Source organism: Anarhichas minor, unplaced genomic scaffold, assembly GCF_050575085.1.
Source record: "Anarhichas minor isolate MPS153535 unplaced genomic scaffold, ASM5057508v1 ptg000010l, whole genome shotgun sequence".
Lineage (NCBI taxonomy): Eukaryota > Metazoa > Chordata > Actinopteri > Perciformes > Anarhichadidae > Anarhichas > Anarhichas minor.
The window spans coordinates 16,011,118-16,026,075 of record NW_027466456.1 but is presented as its reverse complement, the minus strand read 5'-3'; the positions used below and the strand labels follow the sequence as shown (position 1 = coordinate 16,026,075).

Here is a 14,958-nt window from a genome sequence, read left to right as displayed (position 1 = left end):
GAATATATCAAATGGAGATTTACGTGCAAGAGCAGCTACGTGTAACGTAAATCGAGCTGTTCAGCTTTTACAGGATCTTCGCTTTGTCTTCTTTTTCCTCCTGTCCTTTATTGCATGTCTCATGTCCCCCCTCTGAGGTCTTATGTGGCCCCCAAAGAGGAACACCAGATTAGGAAACAGAGTCCCTAGAGAGTGACCTCTGTCCCTGCCTGCTCGCTCTGCTGCTGTGTGTGTGTGTTTGGCAGTAAAAGGGCAGATGGCAGTGCAAATTGTATCTGCCGTATAAACTCAGAACACACACACACACACACACACACACACACACATGCACATAGAATCACGCAGATACACTCTCGGTGCTGCTCTACTGTCTTTAATCCATTTTAATGGACGGATTACAGCCTATCACAGCACAACTCGTCATTCAACTGGCGTCACCGTGGTTACAAGAATATGACTCATTTCGTCATAACCCTCCGGGCCAATCAGTTCGCTTTGGTTATAATAAATCTGATAAGCCTCAAAAAGGACCGCAGAGTGGTCATTTTGACGTCTGCCCCTCTTCTTTCTCTGACTGTATCTCTCTCTTTCGTGGTTTCCTCTTTCGCTCTCTGATAAGTTTCCTCGTTCAAATAGAGGATTAGTAACTGAGGGTGCACAACTTTAAGAACATCTGCTTTCTCTCTAAGCAGGAGATTGCAGGTGAGGGGTGTCGTAATGTAGTAATTTGTGGTTTTGTGCTGTAGAGGGAACCAATTCAACTTTTCCTCTCTTAATATCAATCTCTTATCTGTCTAAATCGATTACCGGTGCTCTCACTTTACCAAATGTAATATCTATATACTGTGATAGTTGTAACACAGAAGGTGTGGATCTGTCAGGTCTGCTGCAGCCCTGCTTAGAACCATTTCAGTCAAAGAGTTTTCATCTCTTTGATTTTTGGATGGACTTGCTTTTCCTACTCCCACTGTCAAAAGACATTCAAGTTATGTTGATTTACTAAGGAAGCAATAAACCTGAGTTAGAAGTGTTTGAGTAACTGTGGTGGTGGAACAAAACAGAGACAGTGCAATACTGACATCTGCTGGTGAAGATGGGGAATGATCCTAATTTGAAGTGCTCTTTCCTCCCACTGAGACGTACCATTTATCACTAAGCAATAGGCTTGTAACACTTGCAGTTATGTTGCAAGTATAAAATATGAAATGATAAAATACCTCATCCTGTATTGCTCTTTTCATACACTCCTCCTTGTCACTGGATCTTACACTCTGGTTAAACAGGGTTTGCAACTAAACATCAGCTAAACTTTAAGCAGCTATTTAAGTCCTCACCGATTGATCAAATGTAAAACTTACTGGATACCATCATCACAATGTGTGTGTTTAATTTGTGTTTTTTCCCAGGGAACCCAGGCGGGTGGTGCTCCAGCGGGGGTCCACAGGTCTTGGTTTTAACATTGTTGGAGGGGAAGATGGAGAGGGAATCTTCATCTCCTTCATTCTCGCCGGAGGTCCAGCTGATCTCTGTGGGGAGCTACGAAAGGGAGACCGCATCCTGTCGGTATGAGCTAAGATTTATTACAAACAATACACACACATAATATAATACAAGCACTGTCACCATTATCAATAACTCAAATCCTACCATAATTACTGTATGTGTTCTAGAGGGTTATCAAGGGAGTCATCCTGTCTGTTTGTTTTCCTGTAAAACCTTTATTTTCTCTTTACATTATTGATGTGGATCCACTGCTCACAATAACTGAAATCTTCGCTGAAGCTGAATGTTTTTAATTTGATCTGATGCATCTTTGCATTCATTCACAGTTTCTACTGTCGACAGATATTTCATGTAACTGATATTATCTTCTTTGCACATTACCAGTCACCACTAATGGCCGACGCGTGTGTGTTGAAGCTGTATTTTGTGTTCCACTAAGGTGAAATACGGCTTTCATTTTCTTCAATCAGGATTTAGTCCTCAGACTCTAGAGGCAATGCTAATCCCTACAGAATGACTGTGACTGGATTAGGATGAAAGTACTGACATGGAATGATTTTATGCATTAAACAAGCCTTCACAAAGTACACGCGTATACTACACATGCACACATTCATGTGACTGGTCACCTGTGACTTGCCGAGATGTACAGTGTTCTCAATGGAGGGCTCATGTGACTTTACATTTATTACTATTGATCCAAGGCATGAGCTCTAATTGTGTGTGTGTGCGCGTGTGTGCGTGTAGGTAAACGGCGTGGACCTGTCCAGTGCAACACATGAGCAGGCAGCTGCAGCTCTGAAGAATGCAGGACAGACCGTTACCATCGCAGCGCAGTACAGACCGGAGGGTGAGTGCTGCTGATAGACACAGTACATTGGCATCTATCTCATGTACAGATTAATGCAGAAGAAGATTTAAATAGGATTGCTACAGAAAATAACAGAAATCCTCTTCTACCTCCTCTTCCTCTTCCTCCTAGGCAGTTTACCATAGACACAGCAATTAATGTAATGCTGCCACATACAGTAATACAGTAAATGTTTTAGATGTGAAGCAGTATCATGATACACGGGGTTATATTTATTGTTTTTAATAGTTTTTGGAACTCTTTTTATCATGTTATTTTCTGGTTGCTGATTAGTAATCAATGGAAACAAGATATTTTCTCATGCTTTTTTACACTGAAAGTTTGCAAATGTACCTTCTGTGCCACACACACACACACGCACACACACACACACACACACACACACACACACACACCTACTGAGGGACAGAGTGAGGTTTCCCAACAAGCACCATCCTTTGTCTACTGGGAGTGACTAAGAAAGGCTGTAACCTTGGAAACCAGGTTATAGCTGCTGATTGGCTCATCTAATGGGATGCTGCCATGGTGTGGGACCCGAGTATAACACAGAGACAAATTCACACACACGCACACAGTTACACGGCATCAGGTCTCCTGGTCCCTTTCAGGTATCAGCCATGCAATATTAAGTGAGAGAGGAGCTCTTTGGAGGTGTTGTTATAGGCAAGTCCAGAGTATAATACACTGGTCCACAGGAGGAGAAATTCATTTAAGTTATTAAATATGTTTGGTTGTTAAGTTTTAGATGTTTTGTTAACTTATAAATTCTGTATATTTCAATTCAAATTTTCGGAAATCCTGCACACGTCCTGCATATTACTGTATGTATGAATTCTTTATCTTCAGAGGTCAGTTGATGAGTTAGAAGTTTTGAAAGGTTAATCCAAAGCACTGGCTTGATTCAAAAGTGGACCCACCATTAAACAGGTAATATTTTGTACAAGTCAGGACAAAGCTTTGTTCTAAAGACGAGAGGAAGGTGAGACTGCTAAGAAGAGTCAGAATGCAGATGAAAGTGCACTAGTCGTGAATATGAGGAGGGAAGTGTCAACGTCAACACAAACACCTTTATTGTGGTGCAATTGGGGAGAGCTAGAAGGTTTAAGGAAAAACAGTGGAGGAGTTTAAGCCGGGAATATCATTTAGATATGGTGCAGAGTAATTAGGGTTTAAGTAAATGCACATGGAGCCCAGATATGGATGCAAATGAATGTTAGCCCAAATAGAAGAGGGCAAAATTCATTAAGATGTGGAAGGCACAGTCAGAACATAATGAAGTTCCCCAGGAGCCACAGTATGCAAATGATTTGGAGGCTTTAAACAGCATAGGGGTGTAATCCATACATCATGCTGAAAACAGTGATGGATGGATTATGAATTCTAAAAGGTCCTACGAGAATGAATTATGAATTCTATCTTCATAGGAGAAAGTGTGTGTTTAAATAAAGATCCTCAATCAAGTTCATTCAAGATGATTCAGAATAAAGTAATATGGCAAAAATAATAAATTACCAGGCTCAAGGTGCTGCGAACAAGCAAGGAGATCCATCTCATAGCATTCAAACAGTAGGTCCCTTGATTTTTGAATTATAATCAATTTTAATAGAAATCAAAATTATTATTATTTTTTTTTTTTACTGCTTCACTAAACTAAACTTGTTAATGAAAGCTCTTTGCTATTTTAAACCGTAATGTTGGCCTACTGATTGGTTGTAGCATCAGTGCAGTTTGTTGATCCAGAGTGTTGGGTCAGATCAGCACCATGGACAGCGCCCTCAGATCCTAAAGGATTACGTCACCAAAGATCTTTGAGGATCACAAACTTACCACAAGGAGGCTTCAAAGATGGCGAACTGAAATCGCATTTAGTAATCCCTCCTTCCAATCAACATGTTCTATAAATGTGTAGTTGATTTATTTAGCTGGCTAGAGGGCCTTGTAAACAACTTGCGCTGTAGTAAATGTCATGGATACACATAAGACAGGTATACAGTAGTTATTGCCACAAATCTTGCTCTCCATTAGAAGCCTCCACAAAGGAGTTTTTTTACTCATGCATCAAATTGATTATCTCTTTTGGAAAGTCAAAAGAAAACATTCCTTTTAAATCCTGCAGATGCTCGACAAATTAAAGTGTGAAATAAATGGTTTGATGTTCTGTTGTTTTGGCACGGTCCAGCTCTGTTTTGGCATAGTTTGGTGTTATATTGGTAATCGTACATTGACAACAGGCAGAAGGTATCAGTGGTGGTCCAGCTGGCCTCACTAAGAGCCGACTGTGCCGTTGCCTGGTTTTAAAGTTCAAGGTTTTTCCTGCTCTACAGTCAAGAAACTATATGTGCGCTTCAGCATTTCAGGATTTTGTTCACATGCTGGCTCCTCAAAAGCTAAGAGTGTGTGGGTGGTGTGTGCCTGCATATGTGTGTGTGTGTGTGTGTGTGTGTTTGTCTGTGTCGTGACTCTTATTAGTGACTGTTGAATGAACTCTATATCAAACCTTCTGTCCACGCTGTGCTTTGGTCAGCACTGTGTATGTGTGTGTGTGTGTGTGTGTGTGTGTGTGTGTCCATCTGAGGTCCATGTTTGTCCCGTTCCTGTGGTGATGGCATGTGGTGCCCAGCAGTGCCCCCTCTGTTTCACACACACACTTCCTGCCAATGAGAGAGGAGCTCAAAATGACCTCCTCCAGGAGAGGAAAAGTGTCTCTCTCGCTGTGTGTGTGCAGGTCTCCCCCTGTTATTTATATTAAATATGGTACCCGGTGTACTCAAACACAAGACAGCTCTGCGTGTGTGGGTGTGCTAAGTTGGGCGGTTGATTTAAGCCGATGCAGCAGATATAGAGCTGTGTTTATTTGAAGTGCAGCAGATGGGGAGGGTTTGTCTGTGAAAGTCTTCATTCTGCATGAGTACTGCTGACATCACCCATCACGTTTCAGGCTATTTTAAGCCAATTTTTGTATATCAGACCTGTGGCTCCAAGACGTGATGTCCCCAAATTCATATGCATTCTGCCAGGCAAATCTGTTTGACTGAATTTTCTCCCAAAATCTCCATCTGCAGGATTTTTTTGTAAGACATTATTTGGTACAGAATAAACTTCACTTGAATTGTGGTGAATTAAGAGCAATTAATGAGCACATTAAATTGACAGATTTAAATTTTCTTACATATTTACCATCATACAATCATGAAAAACAGACTTCTCCTTTGATATTATTTCCTTAACTTTACAGTTGACCCTATAAATATTCAGAACAACATATTGTTCACACTGTGTATGTGATGTTGTGATTCAAGTGCAATGTACTTACAGTAGAACGCTTTGAAATGCCAGTTGAGCAGCATTTGGGTAAGGTGAAGTGGGAGTGGAGAAAATTAATCTTATTCTCAAACTGCAGTAAATCATTGTCCAAATATCCACCCACCGAAAGAACCCCGTTTATGAAAATCTGTGTTTGCAGCCACCTCAGTAGTGTTAGGATATCAGGAAAGATAATACTAAACTGTAATAAACTCTACGATGATAACATGCAAGATCAAGTTTTGCACAGCTGCACGGTGTTTTTAACTTCAACCTCAAATCAAAATTATATTGATAATGATCATTTCAACACTTTAAACAACACACAAAGTACTTTACAGATGAGGATAATAAAACACACACGACAGGACAAGGAAACTTTAAAACAGTAGCACAAAATACTTGAGAGTATTTCACTGATCTGGCAATCTTCTATGAAATAAAGTATCAAAATGAATGTAGAAGAACTAGAGATCTTGTCATTAAATTCCATGCATTCTTCTTTTTTGTCAAAACCTGGCGCCTACATTACCCACAATGCAACCCGAACCCTGACATTCCGGCCAAGGATTCAAAACGATTATGCTAGATTGCGGCTAATGAAGCCTTGAGCTGCTAGCCTTAATCAGAGATGGGGAGTGGGCTACGGAGGTCTGGTAAACTCACTTCTTTCTAACTTTATCCCCCAGATTTATTTCATTTTCAAACTTGTAGTCTTCAGTCACAAATGACACTGTCTCAAGTGACATCACCTGAGGCAATTAATCTGATTTAGGGCAGCTCCCCCCTGGAGCCTCACATGCTCCCCAACAAGCGTAAACAGACTCTGAAACAGACTGTTTCATTTTAGTTGACACAAAGTCAAATTATAGGATAATGGCACAATTAAACTCATTTCATTTCCCATCATCCTCGAGCCACATGCTTTAAAGACATCATCCGTGGGTGACCTGAAATAGCTGAAAAAAAAATGTGAAAAGAATTCGTACAAAGTTACACAAGTAGAGAAGCTAATGAAATGTCAGTTACACATTAATATCTATCTAAAGTTAGCTAACGTCAGCCACCATAAGCTACAGGTTATATTAGACACAGTGAGGCTGCAAAACTTCTGTGTGTTGAATTTTTTCTTATTTTTTACTAATGAGCTAAAATGTTAATTTGTAAAAAGCGGACTAAAAAATAAAACCATGTATAAAAAGTTAGATGAACACTGTATTAGTAGAATTATTAAAATCACTTTTAATTAATTTCTCAGCCGACAGTGAATCCTAAATAGATGCCACTCTGGTTGCCTTGTTTCTTTAGTGTTCAGGCTTCAATTCCCTGTTCAATTTCAGTGCAGCTCATTAGAAATAATTCTTGTTGTTCAAAAAAATTAAATGTCGCAGTATTGACCATGATCTTCCTCCTGTGCCAAAAGTTTCCTGATGTGGGACTGGTAATGCCTGCAGGTTGACAGCAGTATGAGTAACCAGGATTACACACAACTGTCACAGACACACACTGTCACACACATACTGTAGACACACGACACACACAGAGGCGATGCCTGTCAGCAGTAACCGTAATACTGAGGCGATGCAGAGAGGATTATCTGCACTTCTGTTAGCTTGCTTATTACACTTTGTGTGTGGGTGTGTGTGTGTGTGTGTTAAGTAAAAGATTAGGCGCAGCTCTTTCTTTGAGCTTCCAGACACAAAGTTGTGTTAATATTATCTGCTGAATAAATACAGTCGGCTGCTTTCCTTTCTTTTCCTAAGACACTTTATCTCTCTGTTCTTTCATTGTCGCTCAGTTTCTTTCCACTTCTTTGTCCGTTTTCCTTCCTATCCACCTGTCAGTGCTTCCGCTCCTCTCCAGTGTTGCTGGTGTCTGTGGTAGTGGTCTGATTCACCATTAAAAGAGTGGGATTTGGGGAGATTTGGAGGCATCACTTGTAACAGGAAAGTTACTGATTTGAGATGTGCAGCGTGCCGCCGCGTTACTGGCTGGCTTTTATTTGGTGCAAGAGACAAAACACATTTTCAGTCTTGGCATTTAAACTTGAATTCTGGTCTCTTTTTGTGTCCTCTAGTCTCCTCTGAAATCTGATCCGGAGATCAATATCAATATAGATTACTGTAGTGTATCGTATCAATTATAGATGAGTCTCCTCCAGCAATGCTATTTTTAGAGCCAGAGCCTCATATTGATTCTGGTTCACTTTAACAACAGACCCAGTGGAGGAGATGTGTACAAACGCAAGAGGGACGTCTCAGTAAAGGATCAGTCATTTTGTAGTCTGATATGTACTTAATGATTAAAAACTAAGTTAAGCCTGCACAATGTCTTGAAAATTGAGATAATTAACAGTAAAAGGATTCAGACAGGAAAAATAATACAAACATACTTAAGGTGCCCTGTGGAGCCAGTGTTACTCACCAATTTCTTTGCTCATAAAACATCTGTATTCACAATGTGTTGACACAATGTTCACCGGCCTGTAGTCATCTTCTTCCCTGCCTTTGTAAACACATTGCTACTTCTCTCCGTACGTCACCGCCACCAACTGTGCATCAGTGGAACAGCGTGAAATCAGCGGCAGGTATCAGGTGCATGATACAAACAAAACGGGACCCACTCAGGGAAACATTGCTCAATAGCACTACCAGTGGTCAATAACTCCAATGAGTTCCTTTAAATGTAACATGAGCAATACAAATGACATAAGGCATAAAAGCCATGTTCTTTCCTGCAGGTTATCTACATTAAATACATGTTCCTACAAATACGGCTCTGATTGGATATTAGAAAGGGTGATCTGAAAGGAAAATATTGGTGCAATGCACACTAAAGATGAACACTGCCCGTCTCCAGTGGTTTTCTGTTAGCACTGAAGCTGCACAATGCAGAAAAGGTCTCTGCCAGCTGCTGAATGGAGGAACAATGCTCCTCTAGGGAGAGGAGAGGAGAGGAGAAGAGAGGAGAGGAGAAGAGAGGAGAGGAGAGGAGAGGAGAGGAGAGGAGAGGAGAGGTAAATGAAGAAAGAGAGTATACGAGCCCCAAAGTCATTAGTCTCTGTCATCAACCCTCCCCCACCTCCTCCTCCTCTCTTCTCCCTTTTCTCTTTCTCTCTCCACTATGTCTTGTTTTCCCCATCTCTCTCTCTCTTGCTCCTTAATCTGATAATGCTACAATGAGATGATGTGCGTTGACAGAAACGGTTAGATGCTGATCACGTGAAACGTCATGTGTGGTGATTTCAATATGTTTCACTGTATCACTCTTAGGGAGCTTGATGTCCAGAGAAAAAGATAGAAGTGGATGTTTGTTTGAAGAGACTATTGAAGCCTATAGCATGACTGACTGACTTTGACTTCAAAAAAGTCATATTTTTCCAGTACAGGGTTTCGTAAACCTTTTAGAACCCTTGAAAAGAGAACCAGACAGACAGAGAAAAACTAAAATTAGCTTTACAGAAAGTGGAGATGGAGAGAGAATGAGAGACAGATGGAGTCAGACAGACATAAATCATGCATCGCAGAAAGCCCTTATACTTATGAAGGCAGATACTAATGTCTTTTTTTTTTTTGCTGTTATATAAAAGGAATGGAAAATCAATTTAAGGAATATGAATTGAGCTTTTAATTAAGCATCCCAAAAATCAATATTCAAAATGCTTGGTCAAGCTTTACCATGGGTGTGTGTGTGTGTAGACCGATTCCCTGGGCCAAAGTAGGGCAGGAGAGCCTGGCATCGACTCAGCCTCCTGCATGAGTGACCTGAGGGAACGGTGTGTGTGTCTGTTGGTGAGTGTGTGTGTGTCCGCGCGCACGTGCATGTGTGTCTCCACCCTACAGCAAGCTGCTTACAAAGAGGGGGAGGAGCAAACGAACGCACCAGCGAACGAGAGATAGAGAAAGAGAAGTGTGCAGTAGAGAGAGAGAGAGAGAGAGAGAGTTAGCATCTGTTGTTTCTGTGGCAGCTGAGCAACACTGGACTGATTTTACACATACAAACACACACACACATCCTCTCTGTGCCACACACTTCTGCATACCTACACACACTTCATTTCACACGCTGCCTCGCTCACATGCTGGATCCAATGTGGAGCTGGCGTTAGATCTTCTCCATCATCTCTCTTTCTCACACACACACACACACACACACACACACACATCTGCTCTCTCGCTCTCTCGTCCTGTTTTTTTTTTCTTTCTCATTCACATCCCGGGACTCTAAGCGGCAAAAACCCCACTCTCGCAAGCACAGACACTTATCCGAAAGCCACCGTACCGGCATCATATGGTGTGGACGTTGTTGAGCCTGCCTGTCTGCCAGCAGCATGTGAGTACAGCTGGTGCGGTAGTTGGGAGAGACAGACCTGAACTGATTTATCTGTTAGCATCTTGCCTCTAGAAACACCTCGGCATCACTGTTTCGGGGAGTGTTTTTTGGAAATGATGGTAATGCTAATATTGGAGCGATCTGGTGACACTGTTATCCCTCTGATGACCAGTGATGCTGCATTAACATGGTGACTCCTACGCTCTTTTTGCTCTAACGACTTTGTCTCACAGTGAGAGAAATGATCAGTGATGAGGAAACATCGGCGGTTTAGTATGAACACTTTTTGTTCTCTTAACTGTGGTACTTTTACTGTATCGCTGGATGATCAAGCTCAGCTCTGACTTCTCAACACCAGCACGCTTTGCTCTGAAAGTAGAAGACGATCAGACCTGCAGCCTTGGCAGCGCCGGCTTTGTCTTTCTCTTCAGGACTCAATAACACTGATATCCAATAGCTGCAGTCTTTGTTCTATAGATCACATCAACTCTCTGTAGCTCTACATAATCTATTTCAACACTGCCTCTCATTGATCAACTTTACTTTATCGGATGTGATTTCGCTGGAATACATCTAAGCTCAGTCGCAGTCGTTAATCTGTTTCCTCTCCCTCTCTTCATTCTGTCTTGTTGTCTCGCTCCCTCTCTAACTCTCTCTCTCTCTTCCTCTTAATCCCGTAATGCTGCATTGAGGCCATGTGTGTTGACAAAGACGGTTAGATGGTGATGATGATGAAAGTTCCCACAGTGTCTGGTGATGTCGATGTGTGTGATCGCTCTGGGGTGTGTCCAGTGAGACAAACAGAAATAGAAGTGTTAATCCATCAATTTGTAATGGATTAGAGCTCAGATTGAATATGCCGGACTGAGATCAGAGATGAAATGTGTAAAGTTAAAGCAAGAAATAAAATTCTCAGCGAAAGGGCATTTTGATCCTGAGATTGGAGGCAGTGGTGCTTCTATGTCTGCATATAACATGTAGCATTGGAAGTTAAAGGTGAACCTCCTTGTCAGCAAACATCAAATTCATTCAAGTTATTTTTTTCCAGAACATCAATGTGTTGTTTGAAACCGCATAGAAGTAAAAAAAAAAACAAAAGCGTGAGGAACTTGTTACTCTGAATAGTGATTTCAGAAGTGTGTGTGTTGGAGCCGTTTTAATACAGTTTAGTTGTTTGTGTCAGTGAGCTTCAATGTGTCAGATTAATGAAAGCTTTGGGGGAAATCAGAGCTGAGATCTGGGTGTTGTGGGCTGGTTTCTGACAGTGTTCAGATGCTGAGCGTGTTAGTAGAGATGTAAACAAGGAAATGAAAACAGAAATAGGGAGAAAAACAGGAAAAGTCAGGAGATACTGCAGGTTCTAGATATGTGTGTGTGTGTGTGTGTGTAGGTGTGTGTTTGTGTGTGTAGTGTACCTCGAGTATGATTGAATTACTCAGGGTTAATTAGATTCTATAGTCCACAGTAATGGTTCACACACACACACACGCAGACAGGGACATCCTTCAGAAGGGCTTTTGCAGGCTTATTGCCAGCGGCGTTGTCATCCGTGTGTTAGTTCAGAGGTTTCTGGGAAGCTGTGTGGTGCTAAGGAGACTAAAGCAGAGTCATCAAAGATTTACTTCACACTTATCTGCTGTTTGTTCAGCCGCTCTGAATCAAGAATATCTCAATTGAATGACATTTTGAGACAGCAATTACCTGGATATAAGTTGTTTTCCCTCTTTGCCAATTTCCATAAATAATGTACATTTATAATTAAAGAGGCACAATGACATTTTTATGACCACTAGAAAAAGAAATGGGTCAGAAACTAAAGGGTTTTTGCAGCATGTAGCAGGAGGATACTGAAGCACAGGGCTCCTTTGCTGAGTGTGTGAGCAAACCATTGCACTTTCCACTGATTGGCCAACTGGTTGCTCCCTCGCAATGTACTACTTGTCATTCAAGTGAGATGGGGATACAGTCGTTCCTGGCAATTAAGGCTGAAAGTGCTGTTTGAAAATCCATTGCTCTATTTGTGTAAAACATCAGCAAATGCACTGGGGAAATTTGAATTTGCACAGGTTTGAGGAAAACAAATGCATTGACATGTTTAGGTAGCAGTATTGCGGTTGCTGTGTTTGTTTGTTTTGATTCCAGCTTTGTGTTTCCAGTAAGTTAAATACATTATAGCCAATGAGCAAATATGAGCGAGCTAACTAGTAACTCCTGCACCAATGGTGCTCAGTCACACCACTGCTGAGCTGCTTGAACGTCACAGTATGAACTCAGTGTGCATGTATAATGTGCAGCTTGTGTTCATTGCAGACTCGCCTGTTTGACATGTTTGACACATTTTGCCCGAGTCACATGGCTTTACAGTTTTGTGTCAGTTCTTTCCCACAAAAAAACAACTCACTTTCAAATCATTGTTATTCTTGTGGTTGAAAAGAGACTGAAGCCCAATTGTTGTTGTATGGTAGACTTATGAAACGAAACATTTCACTATTTGAGGGAAGAAAACAATGAAGGAGGGAATAAGGAAATGGTTTGGACTAAAGTTGATAGCCTCGTTCCAGACCTCTGAATCTCCGCCCACATCTTGGTTTGTTCAGCATTTTAAACGCGCCTAGTGTTGACCCCACTGAAGGTCTGTTCCTGCCTGTTGTGACCTAAGTAGGGTTCTGTGTACTTGACTTTCCTTCTTTGTTTCACGATGCTCCCAATCAACTGACACCTCCTATCCAATCAGTGACACCTGGTCCACCTACAAAAGCCCTTCGCTCTCTCTCTCTCAGCCGGCTAAACCAGTTATTTCCTTGGACACTGCTGGATGGATTTATCTAATCAAATAAATACATTCTGATATCTGCATATATGAATAACAAAACATCCTGCGTGAAGAGATTTATAAACGCAGATATTGAGGAGTGGTGTATCTCAAACTGGCTGTGTGTGTGTGTGTGTGTGTGTGTGTGTGTTTATGATGAAATTGACATGGACTGGGTCTGATGTAACAGGAGTTAATATGCAGATCAAACAGACTATTAGATTATGGCTGTAGAGAATCAGTTGACAGCTCAATGCTTGTGTCTGTATATCGATGAATTTGTGTGTGTGTGGTGTGTGTTAATGTAACGTGTGTGTGCGAGTGTTTGTAGCTAAGCAGGATAGTCCAACACTTCTGCCCTTGAACATGGAAAACAAACTTCTTGCAATTTCAAAATGCATCTTGTTCTTGTTGTACTCCTGCCATTTGTAGGAAATGTGGTTAACACCCTTAAAGCTGTGTGTGTTCATGCCTCTGATCTTCTCTTTGATCATGGAACCGGAATGAGATTTCTGAACTACGGAGCAAAGATGATTGAAGCGTAAAAAAAAATCGCTGTCGCTCAGCTGCTTCTAACGTGGAGTAACGTGTTGCTTGTAAATTCTATTATCTATATTTCAGTAGTTTGTGTAAGCATTCATTTTTAAAACCTGTTGCCTGCTCTGCTAGGTCTAACAGTGTTTGTCTTCATTTTGTGTGTGTGTGTGTGTGTGTGTAGAGTACAGTCGTTTCGAGGCGAAGATCCATGACCTGAGGGAACAGATGATGACCAGCAGTGTCAGCTCCAGCTCTACGTCGCTCCGCTCCACACAGAAACGCACACTATACGTCAGGTAAGACACACACACACACACACACACACACACACAGAGCAGTCAGTGGTGACTGATTGTCTAGTGTCCTTCAGAGTGACACAACTATTATAAGGCCTTATCTCAACTGTCTGCTCTACGTCTTGTGTGTCTGAGATGCTGGAAGAGAGGTTATCACATTTTAAAATCACAATTAGATTTTCTGGCAATACTGTCGAAAACACAAACACATCCATCGCCTGTCAAGTCTCTCGGTTTCCTGTGTGTTTGTGTGCTCCTCTGTCCTCTTGTCCTTGCCTGTCCTGATTGTTCAGTCTTCTCTGAATCACCCCGTCCATCCTCTGCAGAGCCCAGAAGCAGTGTCAGTCCTAATCCAGCTACAATTTTAAGATCCTTTCTTCACAAGAATCCCAGCAGTTGAAATATTGATTAACCGCGAGGTCACTGGGACCAGATGAGTCACAATGGAGCTCTTGGAAGATCAATACAATGGAAAGCAAAGACGGTAGCTCTAATGATCACACTAATGATTAAATCCACGTGTTGGGCTTTAAAGAGGCAGGGAAACATTTTAGAGTTGTATCAGTTAGGCTACAACTGAAGATGATTCAACAAGTTATCGAAGAGCAAATATCGGCTCCAGTCTCTGTCAGTCATTTTAATTAAAATTAAAACGTTTTTCTAGATATGTATTTCAATCATGGATTTAACAAAAAGTGACTGAAATGAAGAGTCATTGTCAAAGTAATTCTGACTATTTGATATTGTGCCATTTCAGATGAGACCAGGGCTGTAAAGATAGTCAATGAGGTTTATTGTTACACAATAATATATTATTTCTTATATCCGTGTTTGTATTATCTGTGTAGACGCTCCATAGTTGACAACATGTTTGTGACGGAGGATATTCTGAAAGAAATAGTAAACTGTGAATTGTCTCAGCCATGAACCCTTGACTGGCTCTTTGTTGACATTGTGACTGACTCTTGTGCAACATCACCTTCGATTAGAGAAATGAGCACCAACACATTCAACATCGTTTATCTATCTGGTCCAAAAATACAAAGCACAGAGGAAACTACAGCTGACAAGTACTGGGCATGAAAGGAACATCTGACCTGAACTGTGTGCTAGTGGCCTGGAAGGAAGGGCAAATCAGCAGCTGGAACAGAGTCACCTTGAACTACTCTCACAGACTGACTCACACACGGAGCAGCGCTGGGGTCAGATTCTGTGCAGGCAGATAGAGGCCAAGCTTTCACATTCATTTCTTAGCGTGTGTTAAAGTGAATGCCAGTGGACCCACAATGCTTTGTAAAACCTGG

At 41.4% G+C, this 14,958-nt stretch overlaps 1 protein-coding gene across 3 annotated transcripts in view; it reads left to right on the top strand.

Moving 5' to 3' along the window:
- LOC142947031 (disks large homolog 4-like) overlaps positions 1–14,958 on the top strand; it is an 88,214-nt gene that overhangs the window by 60,125 nt on the left and 13,131 nt on the right. For all 3 annotated transcript variants that reach the window (XM_076088677.1, XM_076088675.1, XM_076088676.1), the window contains 3 exons: positions 1,407–1,563; positions 2,251–2,353; positions 13,540–13,654. In XM_076088677.1, the coding sequence (XP_075944792.1) occupies positions 1,407–1,563; positions 2,251–2,353; positions 13,540–13,654 (375 nt within the window). The remainder of the gene's footprint in view (positions 1–1,406; positions 1,564–2,250; positions 2,354–13,539; positions 13,655–14,958) is intronic.